Source organism: Vigna umbellata, chromosome 7 (genome assembly GCF_029865625.1).
Source record: "Vigna umbellata cultivar VRB3 chromosome 7, Vumbellata_1.0, whole genome shotgun sequence".
Taxonomy (NCBI): Eukaryota; Viridiplantae; Streptophyta; class Magnoliopsida; order Fabales; family Fabaceae; genus Vigna; species Vigna umbellata.
In genome coordinates, this window is record NC_142171.1 from 31335298 (window position 1) to 31355908 (window position 20611).

The 20611-nt window shown below is 38.2% G+C and overlaps 1 protein-coding gene across 1 annotated transcript; it reads left to right on the forward strand.

Annotated features, from left to right (window-relative positions):
* Nucleotides 1-203: 203 nt before the first annotated feature.
* Nucleotides 204-19971, forward strand: ABCF3 (general control non-repressible 3). The gene is made up of 17 exons (XM_088094183.1): nucleotides 204-485; nucleotides 577-792; nucleotides 1435-1833; nucleotides 1921-2067; nucleotides 2384-2512; nucleotides 2593-2694; nucleotides 2799-2945; nucleotides 12043-12105; nucleotides 12276-12322; nucleotides 12413-12472; nucleotides 12600-12682; nucleotides 12962-13056; nucleotides 13389-13475; nucleotides 18344-18431; nucleotides 18587-18672; nucleotides 19360-19422; nucleotides 19515-19971. Exons 1-17 carry the CDS (start codon nucleotides 282-284, stop codon nucleotides 19635-19637), a joined length of 2139 nt encoding a protein of 712 aa, XP_087950309.1. The 5' UTR covers nucleotides 204-281; the 3' UTR covers nucleotides 19638-19971.
* Nucleotides 19972-20611: the final 640 nt, after the last annotated feature.

The window sequence follows — 20611 nt, forward strand, 5'->3', positions numbered from 1 at the left end:
AGGAAACTTAAAAAGACAACATAGTTATCATTCTTTTGATAGATTTAATTTCCATGTTTGAAATAAAACACTTCGTAGAGGTTTTATATTTGCAATAGATTTCCCTTGAAGAAGTAGCAAAGAGAAAAAAACCTGGAGGAAGAAACATAATTTCCAAAAGTAGGAGGGCTTGAAGTGTAATTATTCCAAAATCTTATTCCAGGTCCATTTTCACCCCTAAAAGCCAAAAGCAGCAGCTCAACGCAGAGCATAAGAAAGCAGAAGCGCAGTGGTGGCGGAAGATGACGGAGGTGGCAAGATCAGTGGTGCACGACGTTTTGGGACAAAGAGTCGTCGACGTAGACCAACCAATTGTCGATTACATTGTCAACGTCCTCGCAGACGATGACTTCGACTTTGGCCTCGACGGCGAAGGCGCATTCGAAGCCCTCGGCGAGCTCCTCGTTGCCGCCGGCTGCGTCGACGATTTCTCCGAGTGCCGCTCTGTCAGTCGCACTCCCTTTCCTTTTTGCGCAAACCTGAACTTGTTAGCACTAACCTTACTATTCTCCTTCTTCTGTTTCAATCAAAATGCAGGTGTGCAGCACGTTGTGCGACAAGTTCGGGAAGCACGGTTTGGTGAAGGCGAAACCCGCTGTGCGGAGCCTGGCGGCGCCGTTTCGAATGAATGAAGGTTTGGACGACGTCCAAGCTCCCAAGAAGAAGCCCGAGCCTGTCGACGGCCCTCTGTTATCGGAACGTGACCGTCTAAAGCTTGAGAGAAGGAAGCGCAAGGATGAACGTCAGCGAGAGGTGTTTCCCCAATTCCTCTGCTTATTGTTGTTTTCATCATCAAGGGGTTAAATTACAGTCATGGTTTTATAAGGATTTTGATGTAGTGAGAAACTGTGGACAAATGCGGTTAATGCAACCACAATTGTGGTTGTGGAGACTCCAAAACCCTAGATGTGGTGGAAACCAAATCTTGATTTTATTCTTATTATTAGTGTTATGGATTGTTAGATTAAGCAATTTTACGGCAACGTATTGTTGGTCCGAGTGGTATTGCACTCTGTCCCCTTAAGCAATGTTTGGGGATCTGGCCTTGTGTATGGAAAGACAATGTTGAGACAGGAGACCTCACTAGAGGTGGTCAGCCAAGTTTCCCGACAGAGATTAGTCATTAGTAAAGCTGATGAATACTCTGTACAATTAACATGGTTAAAAAAATATTAAGCAGGTTTACAATGTCAATTGTTCAGAACGAGTCAGTTAGAAGCTAAATGTCCAACTTTTAAATAATTATTGTAAAAGTCAATAAACGTGTCATATATAATGCCTTTCATGGTGAATGGTTGTAATTGGATGATAGTGTAACATGACTTTGTTATTGTTATTATTGTCACTCTTAGAACTTGTGGTTGAGTTCATTTGACTAAAGAAGGATATGAGCAGGCACAATACCAAATGCACTTGGCGGAGATGGAGGCGGCACGAGCAGGTATGCCATTGGTGTGTGTGAGGCATGAGAGCGCTGGGGGACCAAACGTGAAGGACATTCACATGGAGAATTTCAATATCTCGGTTGGTGGGCGGGATCTAATTGTTGATGGTTGTGTCACACTTTCGTTTGGAAGGCATTATGGTTTGGTAGGAAGGAACGGGACAGGAAAAACCACTTTTCTTAGACACATGGCTATGCAAGCCATCGATGGTGTTCCAAGGAATTGTCAAATATTGCACGTGGAGCAAGAGGTGACAGGTGATGATACCACAGCCTTGCAGTGTGTCCTCAACTCTGACATTGAGAGGACTCAACTTATCGAAGAAGAAGCTCAGTTAGTTGCCCAACAGGTGAGGAATTGATTGTGTTCTGCTTTGCTAGCAATTTGTATTTGGTCTTGAATCTGGGATAACTGAGTATGTTGTGTTGTTTGACAGAGGGAATTTGAGGACAAAATTGAAAAGGGTGACTCAAATGGAATGGTTGGCAGGGATAGCATTTCACAGAGGCTTGAGGAAATATATAAGAGGCTTGAACACATTGATGCTGATTCTGCAGAGGCACGAGCAGCATCTATATTAGCTGTGAGTTCATTGTTGGAAAGTCTTATTCTCTTATTAGCCACTTGAATCTTGTTGAATTTTTGAATTGTAGGCTTGTAGCTTATTCTTATGTTAATTTGTCTTTTGGTTTTCCCTATTTATTGCATAATCAGTTCTCTAAGGAGATCATTCATGTAATGGTATGAACTACAAAAGAAGTACTCTAACATGCTAGTAGAAGAATTTCTCTACTTTAACATTAAGCAATCTTCGGTTGTTGGTTACTTAAAATTTGTAGTAAATATTTATGAAGCAGAAACACTTTCCAAAATCATTGTCTTACAAAGGGCAATTTCAGGGTTTGAGTTTCTCTCCTGAGATGCAGAAGAAGGCAACAAAAACATTTTCAGGAGGATGGCGGATGCGCATAGCTCTTGCTCGTGCACTGTTTATAGAGCCTGATATATTGCTTCTTGATGAGCCTACGGTGACTCATCATTCCAAGTTTCTTCTGTGATTCATGGATGCCTCGGTTTAGAGAATTTATGATTTTTTTTTTTATTGCAGAATCATCTTGATCTTCATGCTGTCTTATGGCTTGAGTCATACTTAGTTAAATGGCCAAAAACATTTATTGTTGTTTCACATGCGAGAGAATTTTTAAACACGGTAACATATCAGCTTATCTTGATTTGGTCAAATATTGTGTTGGTTTAGTGCTTTCTCTAAATGTGTTAGTAGCATAATTTTTAATTTGTTGACTGCATTCCCAGGTGGTTACTGATATAATTCACTTGCAAAACCAAAAGTTGACTACTTATAAAGGAAATTATGATACTTTTGAGAGGACCCGAGAAGAACAAATTAAAAATCAGCAGAAAGCATTGGAGGCAAATGAGCGTGCAAGATCTCATATGCAGGTATTATGATAGGACTCCTAATAAGGATGGGCCTGTTAATCAACATGAAACAATTATAGAGGGAGCAAGGCCCAAAATATGGAAGGTTTACGTGAGACTTGAATAATATACCTGTGATATTCAGTTTTATTGTTGGGTTTCTATCATATTATTTTTCACTGTTAAAGTTATTCTTCTCTGTGTTGATAGTTTATTTTGTTCCGGCTGCTGCTTTGTTATACTAGTCTACTGGGTTGTTTATATGAATCCTTAATTTGTGAATCTATACAACAAGAGCTACAAGTTATGCTGCCAAGTGAGGGTTAACTGGTTAAGCTGTATTCTATGATATTTATTAGTCAAGTATTCAAGCTGGTTCATGTTAGAAGTTAGGACTTGGGTGGTAAATTAAGTTGTTAGTACATTGATGGCGTGATGTATGCTTTCTCAATGTAATTTCTAATATTAGCTTGCTGTGTGTGAATTTCTTAGATATTAAATAGGGTTGGATAGTTCATGTTAGAAGTTAGGACATGGGTGGTAAGTACATTGATTGCATGATGTATGCTTTCTCAATGTACTTTCTAATATTAGCTTTCTGTGTGTGAATTTATTAGATATTAAATAGGGTTGGATAGTATGATGGAGGGGATAAGTTGTCATTTGTAAACTGAACATTTGCTCTTTGTGAAGGGGAAGCCATTGGAAGAGAGGCTTTTCTCATTCCCTATCATAGTGGTGGGAATGGAGACCTTTGGCAGCCACAGATCTGAAATCATGGAAACACATTGTGACTCTTGTGGCCAAGTTCCTTTTGGGGGCCTAAAAAATAGGCTGAATTGGCACAATAGTGTCACAACGCAACAGATAAATGGGTCAATTTCACCTTTGCCCTCAGCTGCATTGTTTTGAGGGTTTATAAAAGATAAAATGGACTTATCCCCCCTTTCAGATTGCCTAAAATTCTTAATGCCCCATTTAGTCCATGTTTTTCTTCCCCTCTTCCCTATACAGCAACAACAACCGCTTCTCTAGTTTCTGTTTGGCGCCTCATCTCCACCAAAGTCACCTATCTCTTGCTGGCCGACCTTGGTGGCTTTTCTAGGGACGCCCATATCCTTTAACTAATAGTAGCCAATATATTGTAGTCAATAAAGATGCATTGTGGTGTTATGAGATTCTTGTCTACTATTTTGATTAATTATGGTGTTGAAATGTTGAATTAGCATGGTTTATATCTATTTTTCATATGAAGTAGACTCTTACAAGTCAACAAATTAGGTCCACAAGTTGAGTCTACGACACCACCATGAGTCTATGTAAACTCTTAAGTCTGATAATCTTGGGTATGAATGCTATTTTGATCCTTAAGTAGATTTATATTGCATTATGTATAATATGCATAAAAATAAAGAAAAAACACCTAAAATCAAAATCGACCACATGGTCGAAAACATCAAAAGTGGCAAAACAACACTTGAGATTGAAACCGTAAAATATTTCTAGAGGGCTTGATTGATCCCTCTCACTTTCATCTATTTATAAGAAAGTTCTGATATAAACGTACATAGAAGATTAAGGGTCTGCCCTAGACACCTAGTTGCAGACCTAGGTACTACTCTAGATACTAGACTAGCACACTATCCTTAAGTAAGGCTTAATGATGATACATAGGGCAATTATTCTAATGCTCCCCCTCAAGTTGGAGTATATAGATTGTATGTACCAAGCTTGGAACAAATAAACTCAATCTGAGGACTCCTTAATGACTTGGACAACACATTTACGAGTTGATTATTTCACCCAACAAACTTAGTACATATTTCTTTAGTCAACAACTTTTCACGAACAAAATGACAATCAATTTCTATATGTTTAGTCCTCTTGTGAAACACTGGATTTGATGCAATATGGAGAGCAACTTGATTATCGCAATACATCTTCATAGTATGGATGTCACAAAAGTTAAGTTCTTGAAGGAATTGTTTTACCCATATAAGTTCACATGTTAGTGACGCCATTGCCTTATACTCGGCTTCAGCTGTTGATCGAGCTACTACATTTTGTTTCTTACTTTTCCATGAAATAATGTTTCCTCCTAGGAGAACACAATATCCGGTAGTAGACCGTCTATCAATAGGCGAACCTGCCCAATCTGCATCACAATACCCAGATACTTGAATGCTTACTTTTCAATTTCTCTTCTCTTCCATTTCTTACTTTGTATTTGATGTATCCAAAGTTGTTATTTGAGATCCTAGGAGAGGGAAATTTACTTATAGGACCCTGAGGGTTATCAAAGGAGGAAGAGAATTATAAACAAGACATGATGGTTAGGAGGAGGGAAAGTTAGTTAGGTTATTGGAGTAGGTATGTTGGGGTTAAGGTGTTGGCTATAAAAAGGGGTGGGGGGGGGGGGGGGGGTTAACTTCTCTCTCATTCTTCTTTCTCCTCTCATAAACCCTCCATATCCTATCATATTTAGAGTCTCTTTTTTGGTTTTGTGGTAGCTGTTGGGGGGCATGGTGAATAGAAGAATGGAATCAAGATTGAATGGTGCAAGAATAGGATAACGAGTATCATAGGAGGTTCCAATGTTTGAAAGACATGATTCAGGGGCTTACAGTGGTGGTGGAGAAACTGTCTTCAACAACGAAACAAACTGATGAGGATTTGGTCGCAAATGGAGGCAATGAGGGCAGCAAAGAGAATGAAGAGAAAAGTTGGGTAGTGTCCTCCTCAAAATTGAGAAAATTGGACATCCCTGTCTTTGCAAGAAAGGAGGCCTATGGGTGGACTAACAGATTAGAAAGGTGTTTTTGATTAAAGGAGAGGGGGCCTATGGGTGGACTAACAAATTAGAAAGGTGTTTTTGATTAAAGGAAGTCAGTGAGGAGGAAAGAATGCAGGCTGTCATGGTTGCTTTGGAGGGAAAGCCTTGAATTGGTTTCAGTGGTGGAAAACCTACAATCCAAATCGTACGTGGGAGGCATTGAAGGTGGCTGTTGTCTGCAGGTTTCAACCAACAATGCTGCAAAACCCTTTTCAAATTCTGATTGGCTTGCGACAAACGGGTTTAGTGGAAGATTATATTGAGCCGTTTGAACAATATGCTGGTTTCTTGAAGGGGATTCAACACGATTATTTGGTAGGCATTTTCTTGAATGGGCTAAAGGAAGGCTGAGGTTAAGTTGTATGAACCCAGAAATCTTCTTGAGTTGATGATGAAAGCTCAGATGGTTGAGGAAAAAATCAGAGTTACAACAAAAGGGGAGACCCCACACATAACAATTAACATCACTACTCACCAGGGAGGGCAGCCAGCCACATCTACCCAGCCCATGCCTCCTCCTCTCAAGACTATATTCTAGAAGTATATCTATAACAACTGCCAGATACTAGAAAGACCACTCAAGGTGACTTAGAAGTTCTTATCAAATGGAAACATCTTTCAGATATTAAGAATAGTTGGGAATCTGCTGCCTGCATTCATAAAGAATTTCCAGACTTTCACCTTGAGGACAAGGTGAGTCTTCATGGAGGGGGTATTGATAGGTTTGATACAGTGTGCAAAAGAAGGAAAAAAGAAGGTAGTTAGTACAGTTGTAATTTCATAATTGTAACAGACTATTATATATTGTTAGGTTTCTTGGTGACAAGAAACCAAATTACTATTTCCGATTAAGAAAAATGTACACAAATCTTACTTTAACTTCAAAAGATGATAATTTAATTAGAAAAGGCAAATACAGAAAACGTCCTACTACTTCCAAGGGAAAAAAATTCCTTCTACACAGGTTAGAACCTGTTCCCGAACAAACTAATCCACAACCAACCTGATATCCATTTTCAACCTTAAAAGATAACCCTTTTTAGGGGTTGTAACCACCTCCAACCCCCAGTTAACTGTAACCCCTGCTAACTGCCTCTTAACCTCTATTTTGACCCTTTTTTCTAACATACACCTTGAGAGTTCTATCATGTATAGCCTTATTAGGAGGCGAGGAGGCATTTTTGGAGTATTTTGTAAAGGGAAAAGTTAGGAGAGACAGGTCCTCTCGAAAGACCTTGAAAATTGTACATGGTTGTTCGTGTTCTTACCACATTGGTAGAACAGTGCTGTTTGATTTCTTAATAAACATCCAAGAATTGTCTTGGAGTTCTCTTGTAACGTCTGGGTACCTTTTTTTCCAATTGTCTTGACAAGCGAAACTAAACAACTATAGTTTGGGATGAATTGTGTTTGGAAAGTCTGCACACATGCTCTCTCATTCTATATTAGTGTCATTAGATGGGTTAGTGTTAGTTATTGTTAGGATATTTATCCTATTTTATCATCATTATAGTGTGTCAAGGGTTATGCTATTTATCATGATTATATTGTGTTTAGGATTACCCTATTTATCATAATTATATTGTGTCTAGGGTTACCCTATTTATCATGTACTTGTGTATCAATTTATTCTTATGAATAGAAGATTGTGAGAGGGATCAATTAAGCCCTTTAGAATTATTTTACAGTTTCAATCTTAAGTTGGTATCAGAGCGGGTCGATCCCGCTCTGGTTTCTGTCTCGTAATATATATCTGTCCGGCGCCACAGTTCTTCGTTGCCCGCCACCGTCCGCCGCTGCCCGCCGCCGGCCACCGCCCGCTGTTGCCGGCCACCGTCGTCCATCACTGTCACAGTTTCCTTCATCTAAACCCTTAGGTATTTCTTGTTCCTCGCTAGTACTATTCGTCTTCTTCAGAAATGACGTCTGGCAGTACTCTTTCTTTCTCCGGAAGTCCATCAATTACCTCCAAGAAGCTAAATGGAAAAAATTATCTATCATGGTCTGCTGCTGCTGTAATGTGGTTCCTTGGTCAAGAGCCTTTGATCATAAATATTTTGTTATACAGGAGCGTGGTTTGGGGAGACAGATTGGAGAAGGATATGAAGCTGGCGGATTATACCATTTTGGATCTCGTCAAAGGGTGTCTTGTGTTGCTGCTCCTAATCCTAGAGTGCTACATGATCGGCTTGGCCATCCTCATTTGTCCAAAATAAAAAAGATGTGTCCTGAACTTAGTGGTCTCCAAACCTTAGAATGTGAGTCATGTCAATTAGGAAAACATGTTAGATCTTCCTTTCCTAAAAGGTCTCAATCAATATGTAATTCTAGTTTTTCCATCATCCATTCTGATATATGGGGACCTAGTCGTATCTCCTCCTTTGGTTTTAGATATTTTGTTACCTTTATTGATGAATATTCAAGATGTACTTGGGTTTATCTTATGAAAAATCGTTCTGAATTGTTAGCTATCTTTACATCTTTTTGAATGAAATCAAGAATCAATTTGGTCAAGTAATCAAAATATTAAGAAGTGATAATGCAAAAGAGTATTTCTCATCCTCCTTTTCTGCCATCTTGAGTTCCCATGGTATCTTACATTAGTCTACTTGTCCTTATACACCACAGCAAAATGGTATAGCAGAACGAAAAAATAGACACTTGGTTGAAACTGCTTGTACCCTTTTGCTTGGTGCCCATATTCCTATCCATCACTGGGGGATGCTATCTTAACTGCATGTTATCTTATTAATAGGATGCCCTCCTCCTCTCTTGATAATAAAGTCCCTTTCTCCATTTTGTTTCCTAATGATCCTCTCTTTCATACATCTCCCCGAGTGTTTGGCTGTGTATGTTTTGTTCATGACATGTCTCCAGGTCTAGACAAACTCTCCGCTCGCGCTCTCAAATGTGTCTTCTTAGGCTATTCTCGACTTGAAAAAGGATATCGGTGTTACTCTCCTGAAACTAAGAAGTATTACATGTCTGCCAATGTCACATTCTTTGAACAGACTCCTTACTTCTCTCCATCTGTTCAGGATGTTTCTATCCTCCAGCAGGTCCTTCCTATTCCAATGGCTGAGTCAAATAGCTCCACTGTCTCTGTCATTCCAAGTCTTGATCACAATCCTTCTACACCTGTTTCTCCACATACTGAGATCATCCCACACAGGGCCCCAATGGATAGTCCACCTCCCCAAGACAATGGTGAATCTCCTATTTCAGATTCTTGTCCCTCGTCACCTCCTCCCACGCCTCCTGGTGCAAATGATTCAGCATAGCCTATTGTCCTCAGAAAAGGTACTCGTTCCACTTGAAACCCTCATCCCATTTATAATTTTCTAAGCTATCATCGATTGTTGCCCTCCTATTTTTCTCTTTTAGCCTCAGTGTCTTCTGTTGTTATACCCAAGAATGTGGAAGAAGCACTTGATCATCCTGGATGGCGACAAGCTATGATTGCAGAAATGCAGGCTCTTGACCACAGTAATACTTGGGAGCTGGTGCCCCTTCCCCCAGGAAAAAGGCGGTTGGTTGTCGATGGGTGTATGCAGTTAAAGTTGGCCCTGATGGTGAAATTGATCGGCTCAAAGCTCGGCTTGTTGCAAAAGGTTACACTCAGGTTTATGGTCTTGATTATTGTGACACTTTCTCTCTTGTAGCCAAGATGACTACTATTCGTCTCTTCTTTGCCATGGCAGCCATTCGTCACTGGCCACTTCATCAATTGGATATCAAGAATGCCTTCCTACATGGTGATCTTGAGGAAGAAGTTTATATGGAGCAACCTCCTGGGTTTGTTGCTCAGGGGGAGTCTGGTATGGTATGCAAATTGCATCGATCTCTATATGGCCTCAAGCAATCCCCACATGCTTGGTTTGGAAAGTTTAGCTCCATTGTTCAAAAATTTGGGCTAAAACGCAGTGAAGCAGACCATTCAGTTTTTTATTGTCATTCTTCTCTCGGGAAATGTGTTTACTTAATAGTATATGTTGATGATATTGTCATTACAGGAAATGATGCTGTTGGAATATCTCAACTAAAAGAGTACTTGTGTAGACATTTTCAAACCAAGGATCTTGGAAGTCTCAAATACTTCTTAGGCATTGAAGTAGCGCAATCAAAAGATGTTGTTGTAATCTCCCAAAGGAAGTATGCTCTTGATATATTACAAGAAACAGACATGATTGATTGTAGACCGGTAGACAGTCTCATGGTCCCAAACCAGAAATTAAGGACAGAAGAAGGTGAATTATTCTCCGATCCAGAGAGGTATAGGAAGCTGGTTGGAAAACTGATTTATCTCACTATTACAAGGCCAGATCTATCATTTGCTATTGGAGTGGTTAGTCAGTTCATGCAGGCTCCATGTGTTGACCATTGGAATGCTCTCATTCGCATTCTAAGGTATGTAAAGAAGGCTCCCGGGCAAAGATTGTTATATGAAGATAAAGGAAGCATTCAGGTCTTTGGGTATTGTGATGCAGATTGGGCAGGTTCACCTATTGATAGACGGTCTACTATAGGATATTGTGTTTTTCTGGGAGGAAACATTATTTCATGGAAAAGTAAGAAACAAAATGTAGTAGCTCGATCAACCGCGGAATCCGAGTATAGGGCAATGACATCACTAACATGTGAACTTATATGGGTGAAACAATTCCTTCAAGAGGTTAAATTTTGTGACATCCATACTATGAAGATGTATTACGACAATCAAGCTGCACTCCACATTGCATCAAATCCAGTGTTTCACGAGAGGACTAAACATATAGAAATTGATTGTCATTTTGTTCGGGAAAAGTTGTTGACCAAAGAAATATGTACTGAGTTTATTGGGTCAAACGATCAACTCGCAGATGTATTGACCAAGTCATTAAGGTGTCCTCGGATTGAGTTTATTTGTTTCAAGCTTGGTACATGCAATTTGTATGCTCCAGCTTGAGGGGGAGTGTTAGGATATTCATCCTATTTTATCATCATTATAGTGTGATAGAAGCAGCTTCTATCTTCAAGAAGAAACAACTCCTCAGATCTGGAGATGGCAGCGGATTGAAGTGAAGGATGAAGATGACAGTGCATATAAGGTGTTTGATGGAATGTCTGGCAGTGTTTGGAAGTGTGTGGTGAAGAGGTTCAAGCTCAGATGGCCTTCCAGCGGGGAAGGGAGCTAGAGGAAGATAAGCTAAAGAAGCTCAAGCAAGGAACTCAAAGAAGTAGTGGCTGAATTTTAGCGGCATAACACTCTTTCAATTCAAGTTACATTTACAAGTGATGAAACTCTCTATTTATAGAAGAAGGAGAGCTTCTAAAACGTGTTGTGCAAGTTATTTTAAAGGTGCACATGCTGTAAAACAGAGGAAGGAAGCTTGGGAAGCAAGCTATAGTTGCGAACTCAGCAAAGCAGATGAAGAAGATGGAGTTGCTGTCTTTGGCGCTGGACATAGTGCAAAGGCCGTGGGCACCAACCGTCCATTTGTGATTCTTTTGGTTTTCTTACGTGGCAACCTTTTTGAGTTGCATAGACATGGTTCCTCCCTTTTATTAATATTCTACAAAAGCAATGTAAAAGTACTTAGCAAATAGAAAGAGGACTTAGTAAGTAATATTCCATAAAAGTAAGGTAGTGACTGCTACCTCTTCCTCTTGGATTCTCTTGGACATGGCTCTTGTTAAAGGTCCTATGTTAAGCTTAGATGGTCCTCCATCATAGTGTGTCAAGGGTTATCCTATTTATCATGATTATATTGTGTCTAGGATTACCCTATTTATCATGATTATATTGTGTCTAGGGTTACCCTATTTATCATGTACTTGTGTATCAATTTATTCTTATAAATAGAAGATTGTGAGAGAGATCAATTAATCCCTTTAGAATTATTTTACAGTTTCAATCTTAAGTGTTATATTGATTGAATCCTTATTAAACAGATACATGCTTCTAATTGATTCTGGGTGTGCTGGGATAAACTTTGAAAAGAAGCTCTTTGTCTATGCTGTTTTTTATTGAGTTTTTTTGAGATTCTATGCTTTCCAGCTTCTATGAAAAGTAACAAACTTTTTTTCTTTTGAAAAAACTTATCTAATTTTAACAATTTTTTTGACAGTTTTAATTAAACATTTGAAAAAACAGGCAGACTATCATGTGCATAGTCTGTCTAGCATCATTTTCCATTTCATTCCTTCAAAAGATTGCTGTTTGCAATTTCAGAACTTGTGCCTCTGTAGCACTTTTCTCAAGATTCTATTAGACATCTGACATTTGATGTTTTGCTTTTCTTTCAGACCTTTATTGACAAGTTCCGTTATAATGCAAAGAGGGCATCACTCGTTCAATCTAGAATCAAGGTACTTGTTATTGTCAGATTAGCATTTTATAAATCAATTGCCCAGAAAGTCATGTGCATGTGTATGTTATTTAGTCCCTGGTTTATTTTTTTTAAAGTTTCAGTTTAAATAATTAAATCCGATATTTCTGTATCATAAACCCCCTTTTTTTCCTGGAAAATATATTTCAGGCTTTGGAGCGAATGGGCCATGTGGATGAGATTGTTAATGATCCTGAGTAAGAACTTATTTCTTTTATTGTGTTTCTCTGTTTAGCTTTGTTGTAGTTTTTAACTGTATATATCTTTTTTGTTCTGGTGGGATATAGCTACAAATTTGAGTTCCCCACTCCGGATGATAGACCTGGTCCACCGATTATAAGTTTCAGGTATCCCTTCTTGTACTGTATCTATGGACAATATTGATACGAACCAATGAATACCAAAACATAGTGTCACATACAGCATTTAGGCCTTCTTAGTGAGCTAAATGGAAAATTTTCATCATGTGTGCAGTGATGCTTCATTTGGTTATTCTGGGGGCCCCATTCTTTTTAAGAATTTGAACTTTGGGATTGATCTTGACAGCCGTATTGCAAGTAAGAATCATGTTTATTGTAGTTCCTGGAATGAATTCTCTCATGCCTTTTGAAAGCCTTGCCGTGATATAGATAATTTGGTTCAATTTATATTGGCATCATATAGTATGCATGATTGCTCAGCATGAGTCATGACTGTATGTGGAATGAATTCTCTCATGTCATTCATTCCTGGATTGTATCATCTGTGGGTGGGGGACGGAGGAGTGTTTGTTAATATAATGACATGGTACTGCCATATTGGTTATGTCTTGAAGATTATATCCTCAATGTTTGCAGTGGTTGGACCAAATGGTATTGGCAAATCAACTATACTTAAGTTAATTGCTGGGGAACTTCAGCCCAGTTCAGGGACTGTCTTCCGTTCTGCTAAGGTAATTATAGTACATTGAGAAAACAATCCTACAATTTCATAAATAAAAGTTACTTCTTTTTGTCTCACCTCCATTATTATTTGACTTATTGGCTATTTTTTTTATCCACGATACTGTTAACAACTGAAGTCTCAGTAGTTTATGGTTTAAATCAGTTGTGAATGTCAAAAGTAGTTTATGAATGATTTGAAAATGGTAATGAATTTTACAAGTTACTACGTGATGCTCAGGAACTTGAAATTATCATAGTGGCAGCTCATCTATCCGTAGTAATGTCTTCTCTTATTTCAATATTATTTTGGATCATTAATTACATATCTTTACTGTTACAGGTTCGTATAGCAGTGTTCAGTCAGCACCATGTTGATGGTCTGGACTTATCCTCAAATCCTCTACTGTATATGATGCGCTGCTATCCTGTGAGTTCCTTGTATTCTGTGACAATTACCTGTTTTCTGAATGTTTTATGGGAGTTAATATTAATTTAAATGCCTTAGTGGGGTTCCCATCCTTCTAATCACTGACTAAATGAAGTGCTGGATAATTGATGTTCCCATCATATTCTAATTGGGGTGACATACTTGAAAAAGAGAATGATTTTATTATTTTTATTCATATCAAATACATTCTCCTCACCTTTATTTCTAGCAATCTAATCTTCTAAAAAAGGAAAATAAAGAAACAATATACTTAAAAATCTAGAAGATCATACACCAATTTTCTCAACTCTAATAAAGAAGATTCTATAGATATTTTTTCTAATTAAGAAGATTCTGTAGATATTTCTTCTAATTACAACACTCTCCTCAAGTTGGTAAATAAATATCAATCATTCCCAACTTGCCTACAAGATCTTAAAATCTACCCGGAGGGAGCCTTTTTGTAAAAATATATGCTATCTGAAGTTTGGTAGGAACATGAGTTGTAATCACAAAGCATCTGTCTAGATTATTTTTGATGAAATGTATATCAATCTCAATGTTTTTAGTCTTGTCATGTTGTATTGGATTATGGGCTATGCTCATGACAAACTTATTGTCACAATGTAGTTGCACAAGGTTATCCACCTTGTTTTTACAGAAGCACTTTCCTTACTTCCAATGATGTGATTCTGTTCTATAGGAACTGTTGAGGTTCTACATCCCAACTTTCCTGTTTCTTTGCGGAGATCAAGTACATATTTTCTTTGGGATATGGAAATTTTGTTCTTGGAGTAAGCAACCTCTATTCCAAGAAAATATTTGAGTTTTCCTAGGTCTTTCATTTCAAATTAGGCTACCAATTTTTTTTTTTTTAATGCCAACTTTTATGTTTCATCATCTACACTAATCATATCATCCACATAGACAAGCAATAGTGAGTTTACCTATCGAAGAGTGTTTTATGAATAAAGTATTATCTTCTTGGCTTTGTCTGTATCCCAAGGAAACAATTACTTTTGTAAATCTTTCAAACCATGCTCTAAGGATTACTTAAGACCATGCAAGGCTTTCTTTAGGAGGCATACCTTGTTTCTTTCATTTTACACTTCAAAACCTCGGGGAATCACCATGTACACTTCCTCTTCTAGATTTTCATGAACAAAGGCACTCTTCACATCCAACTGGTGTAAGTCCCATCCAAAATGAGCAGCCAAAGCGAGAACAACTAGAATTGTATTCATCTGTCATTGGGGTAAATGTCTCCTCATAGTCAATTCCATAAGTTTGGGTATATCCTTTGCCACCTATCTAGCTTTATATCTTTCTATTGTCCCATCTGACTTATGTTTCACTATGAATATCCATCTACATCCTATTGTCTTCTTGTCTCTTGGCTTATCAACAATCTCCCAAGTTGAATTTCTTTCTAAGGCATTCATCTCTTCTTTCATGGCTTGATTCCAATGTTCAAGTTTCATGGCCTCTTGGATTGAGGTAGGAATATTTGTGGCATCAATGACAACAATAAAGCTTCTATACTTATCAGATAGATTGTTAGTGCAAACATACTGTGAAATAGGATATTTAGCACATGATATTCTTTCCTTTCTTAATGCAATGGGTAAATCCTCAATGATACTTACCTCCTCACTGATATCTTCAAGGATCCTCACCTCCGGATTAGACAAATTTTCTTGCTTCAACGATATTTGTTGTTTGTTGGGCGTATTGTTCCACCCACTATTGGACCATTATTAGACCACCCATTAATGTCTAGTCTCACGCTCGAGATGTATATACCTCGACATGAGGGGGTATGTTGGAAGTCCTACATCGACTAAAGATAATGCTAATTTAGAGTATATAAGTGGGTACAAACCTTACTATACAAGCCGGTTTTGTGGGATTGAGTTAGGCTTAAAGTTCACTTCATAACAAATGTCAAAGTCTTTGATGATGTAACCATATTTGGGAATTTGCCCACGTCTCAGATGTAGCTTGTTGACTCATGATTTTTGTTTTGCTTTGGTCATCAGACTCTAAAAGATACAACCCATTCTGCTCTTAGCAGTTAAAATCGTCTTCCCCGTGGTAAGGTCCTAAAAAACACAATTTGAGAAAAACGTTATTGAACAATTTAAATCCTTTTAGTTTTTGCACACAAATAAGACTATTGGCTAATTGTTGAACATGTAAAACATTCTTTAATACAATAGATGAGTCCAAAATTATATTCCTAGAGCCATATATAGGGGTATATCTTGACCATTTGCAACTTTAATTAGTTGTTCTTTATATCTTTTACCATGAGTCGAAGGACACGAGAAGGTGTCATATGATCAGTTGCTCCTGAATCAAGGATCCATATACCTTGAGACACCATAACCAATATTATTAAGACAAATCTTACCTTTCATGGACAAAGTACATGATCCAGAGGGCTTACTCATTGATTCAACCATTGCTTTCAAGCGCTCGAGTTCCTCCTTATAAGCTTTCATATCAAGATCCGGTGGTGGTGAATGACCAGATTGTGAAGGACTAGATTGACTGGTGGCTTCTTGTTCTGAGGTAGTATGATTTACCCATCTTTAAGTAGACCCTTTGTTGTTTCCCATCCACTCGAGAACATTATTTCTTCCATGGAGTTTGAAGTATGTTTCCTTGGTATGTCCAGATCTTTTACAGTATGAATAATAGTCCCCACGAGTACTTTTTGAAATGACTTTCCCCTAGCATTTGTTCTCTTATGAACTCCCTTTCCGGTTGTCATGGTAGAGCTTGTGTTAGAGATCCCCAAATCAAGCATGATAGCTCTCCGAGTTTCTTCTCCTCTTACCATAAGAAAAACTTCTGATAGGGATGGTAATTTTTCTTTTCCTAAGATTTGTACCCGGATCGGGTCACACTCATGATTCAAGCCATGGAGAAATTTAAAGATTCTTCCTCTTTCCACGACTTCAACAAGTGCGGCAACATCTGTTTTACACCTCTTTATTGTTTGGTTATGATCTAATTCAATCCAAACTCCATTAAGGATTTCGTGGTATTCTGATACGGAAAGGGAGCCCTGTATTGTATTATTTATCTTGCTTTCAATGTCATAGCATGCAACAAAATCCTTTTTAATGAAAAAGTACTCAGTAAATCATCCCATATCTTTTTGGCAGAAGAATGAACCATATAATTTCGACTTATTTTAGGAATCATGGAATGCCACATCCAAGTCATAATTAGTGAATCTTCATTCTCCAAATTTTGAAAATGTGTTGTTTGGTTCTGACCCTCCTTCATCTATGTGATCTAGTCTTGAACGTCTCTTGAGAATCTTTTGAATGTAGTGGCTCTACTTAAGAAATTCCAACCATCCAACTGATAGGCATCCACTGTATTTGGAAAATCATTGGGACCCAAAGAAATAATTTTTACTTCAGACATCACGTAGAACGCAATCAGGTGTCTCCGGTGACCTTATCCGAGACTACGACGACGATGTTTGGGTTACATTGGAAATAAGGAGCAAAACTTAAAACTTAGATCTACTCAAATCTAGGCCAAATGGGACATCACTGATCCCTGGAATGCACTCAGGAGGCTCTAACAACCCTTTTTGTGATGGTGGCGGCGAGTTGGTCTCACCGGAACTAGGCACGTGGGCTGGCAATGGTCGTGACGCGTGGTAGCTTCTTTCCCGAAACGATTTTCGGTGTTGTGTTCGCTAGAGTTGGGTGCACCTTTCTGCCCTATCAACAACCTCAATTGGTTACGGCGGCAACTGCAGTGGTCGGACAACCATGGTGGTGGCTATTGTTGCAACGGAAACGGAGCTCCCAAGATCGGGAGTTTTGATACCAACTTGAAAAAGAGATTGATTTTATCATTTTCATTCATATCAATTACATTCTCCTTACCTCTATTTGTAGCAATCCAATCTTCTAAAACAGGGAAATAAAGAAGCAATATACTCAAAATAATCTAGAATATCATACACCTATTTTCTCTAATCAGGAAGATTCTATAGATATTTTCTCTAATTAAGAAGATTCTATAAATATTTCCTCTAATTACAACACAAATCAATCTATTTATCTATTTTCCATCCAATCCATTTATAAATAAATTCATGTGTTTATAAAACATGGATCGGATCCAATCTCTCCACAGATGGCTTTGTTTTACTTGCAGACGTGAGGTTGAGTGTTGTAAACTTCTTTGTCAATAGTGCTATTCAGGAAAGAAGAGGTCAATGTTAGTTATAGCCAGGGCGAGGATAAGACAAACTAATGCAGTTTTGATGATAGTGAAAAGGTTTCATTATTGTTGTAAACTCGTTGCTGGTGAAACTCTTTAAGCAACCAGCCGGACTTTGTACTGGTTGGCAGTGCCATTAATATTCTCTTTGACGTGGAAGACCTGCTTACAGCCAAAGGAAGTCCTGTTGGGCGGTAAGGGGACTAGGGACCAAGTTCCATTGTGCAGCAGGGCATCATATTCTGCTTTCATAGCTACATACCAAGTAGGGTGAGTTGCCTGTTTACTGGTTTTGGGTTCAATGTGAGTGAGGAGAGTGACCTAAACCAAACACCTGGAGCCTTTTTTTTTGTTTGGGGAAACTATAGGGAAGAATGTAAGGATCACCAGTATAACAGATTAAGTTCTTTTTGTGCATGTGAAAACTAATAATTGTTTCCTCTTTTCATGATATAGTTTTTGTGAATTTTTTTTTTGAAAGAGAGGAAGGGGAACTGATCAGGTCTATATTTTGGGTGCTAGGCATGTAACTCGGTGATTTTGTCAAAACTTGTTTAATCGCTGTACTTGTAATTTGATTATTAAATTTTTTCCTTTTTTAAAAATTTCTGCAGGGAGTTCCAGAACAGAAGCTTCGAGCTCACTTAGGTTCTTTTGGTGTAACTGGAAATCTTGCACTGCAGCCAATGTATACTTTGTCAGGTACTTTTTGTCACAGTTCATGTAGACATCATAATTCATAAACGTTTCATTAATTATCTTTTAGATCAGCAATAATATATGTTACAACACTCGTGGGTGTTGAGTTCCAATCTGGTGTGAATTATATTTTTTGACTTCTCCAAATGCTTTACTAGGTGGTCAGAAAAGCAGGGTTGCCTTTGCAAAGATAACTTTTAAGAAGCCACACATAATATTGCTTGATGAGCCTTCCAATCATCTGGTATGCTGCTGTGTCTCTCCGTCATTGTTTGTTGCTCCTTGGTGGGCTGTTTGTTGTTTACTGTCTTATTTGTTGAAGGGAAAGTACATGCGTCTAATGACTCATTGTTTTTGTTTTCCCTCATGGTGGTGCTTATTTTGGCTTTTATAATAGTATGCAAGCAACTTGAGTGAGGAGAAAATAGCTGTAGATCCTATGTTTTTTTAGGGAATCATCTCAATCCTAACATAACATCGTCGTTTTAAGGAGACGGACTTATTGCCCTGTCCGAAACAGCTTACATTTCCTGCACTGAATCTTACGTTGTAATTTGTGTCTTCATTTCCTACAATGGCATCGCCGTGCAACAGCTATAGTAATAAGATCGAAATCCCTGAACAGGAAAATTACTGGGCATTTTTATTTGTTTACTTCTTTTATGGGGCCAGTTAAACTACTGACACTATTTGTCTGGACGAGACGTTTTGCAAAATAAATTGGATGTAGATTGGCAATTTCAATTTTCAAGAGGATTTCTTGGAATATAACATTAGGGTTCAATGAACACATAACGCATATATAAGAAGAAACTTTACTGTCTTGTTTGATTAACAAGTGCAAAGATGTTATAGTGCAGCTTGTGTAGTATATTGTGAATTAAGCGACCCTAAATCCAAAATTTACTGAACGTAATATAACATGGTGTAGGATTTGGATGCTGTAGAGGCGCTTATCCAAGGTCTTGTCCTGTTCCAAGGAGGCATTCTAATGGTATGATAAACTCTCTGACACCTCATTCTTTTAATATTAGTATTCGATTTGAGTGGTCATAGACAATCATATCATACGTTTGTGTCTGGCAGGTGAGTCACGATGAACACCTTATCTCGGGAAGCGTGGAGGAACTATGGGTTGTATCCGAAGGAAGAGTGACACCATTCAATGGCACCTTCCAAGATTATAAGAAGATACTCCAATCAGCCTAGGAACAGAACAGAGACCACTCTTTGGTAATTGGAAGATACCTGGATGACATTTTTCTGCTATTTGTCTCAGCATGGGAGGGAATATACAAGTTTTAACATTTATAATTTCTGTAAGGTCTACACATTTTATTTTGTATTTGTTTATTACAAAAACATCAATGTGATTCCACTACACAATCACGTTGCAACATCAATGTCTGTAGACTCACTGGAATGAAAGAAAAGGGTATTGTTTGTCGTAAGAAAATTGTGACAGCACCAGAGAATATATGGTCTTGCCATTGTTGAAAATGACCCAATAAGAAATTCGCAATGAAGAATATTTATTCATGTACTTCACTGATTTCTTGGACCATCTCCTACTTTTTCGGATGGGTAAAATTTATTCCAAAATAATGGAAGGTAGAAATTAGTGGACTGGACGAAGTTAACATTTATAATTAATGGAGGTAATAAAAATTTAATTGGAATTTATTAAACTAAAATAAAGCGTTCTTCAAAAGCAAACTTTTTCTGAAATGTGTAACTTTCTTCGTAGTTGCAGTAAATATAAGACTAGCAGCGGAATTTGAATTAAAATTATTGAAGTATAATGTCATTATTTTATTATTAATACTTATGTTACGGGCTTCACGTGTTTTATCTTTCAGAATTATTATCTTCTATAAATACATTAGTAAAGTATATCAGTTTTCTTTAATCAAAATATAAGACTCTTCTTCTTTAAACTTCAAGTTGGTATCAAGAGCCAAACTCTTTGTCTTCTTTGTCTATAGTCGGCGGTATCATCTCATTGTCATTTTCGCCGTTCGCTCTGCCGTCCGCCGCCTCTACCGCCGCCTCTACCGCCGCCCAAAGTCAAGGGTTAGGTGCGTCTTGAGAAGCGCAACCCAACCTGGTGGTCCCGTCCTCTGAAGCCTCTGCACTAGTCGCCACACGCCGCTTCTTTCCGGCCAGTCCATCGTCGTCGCCGC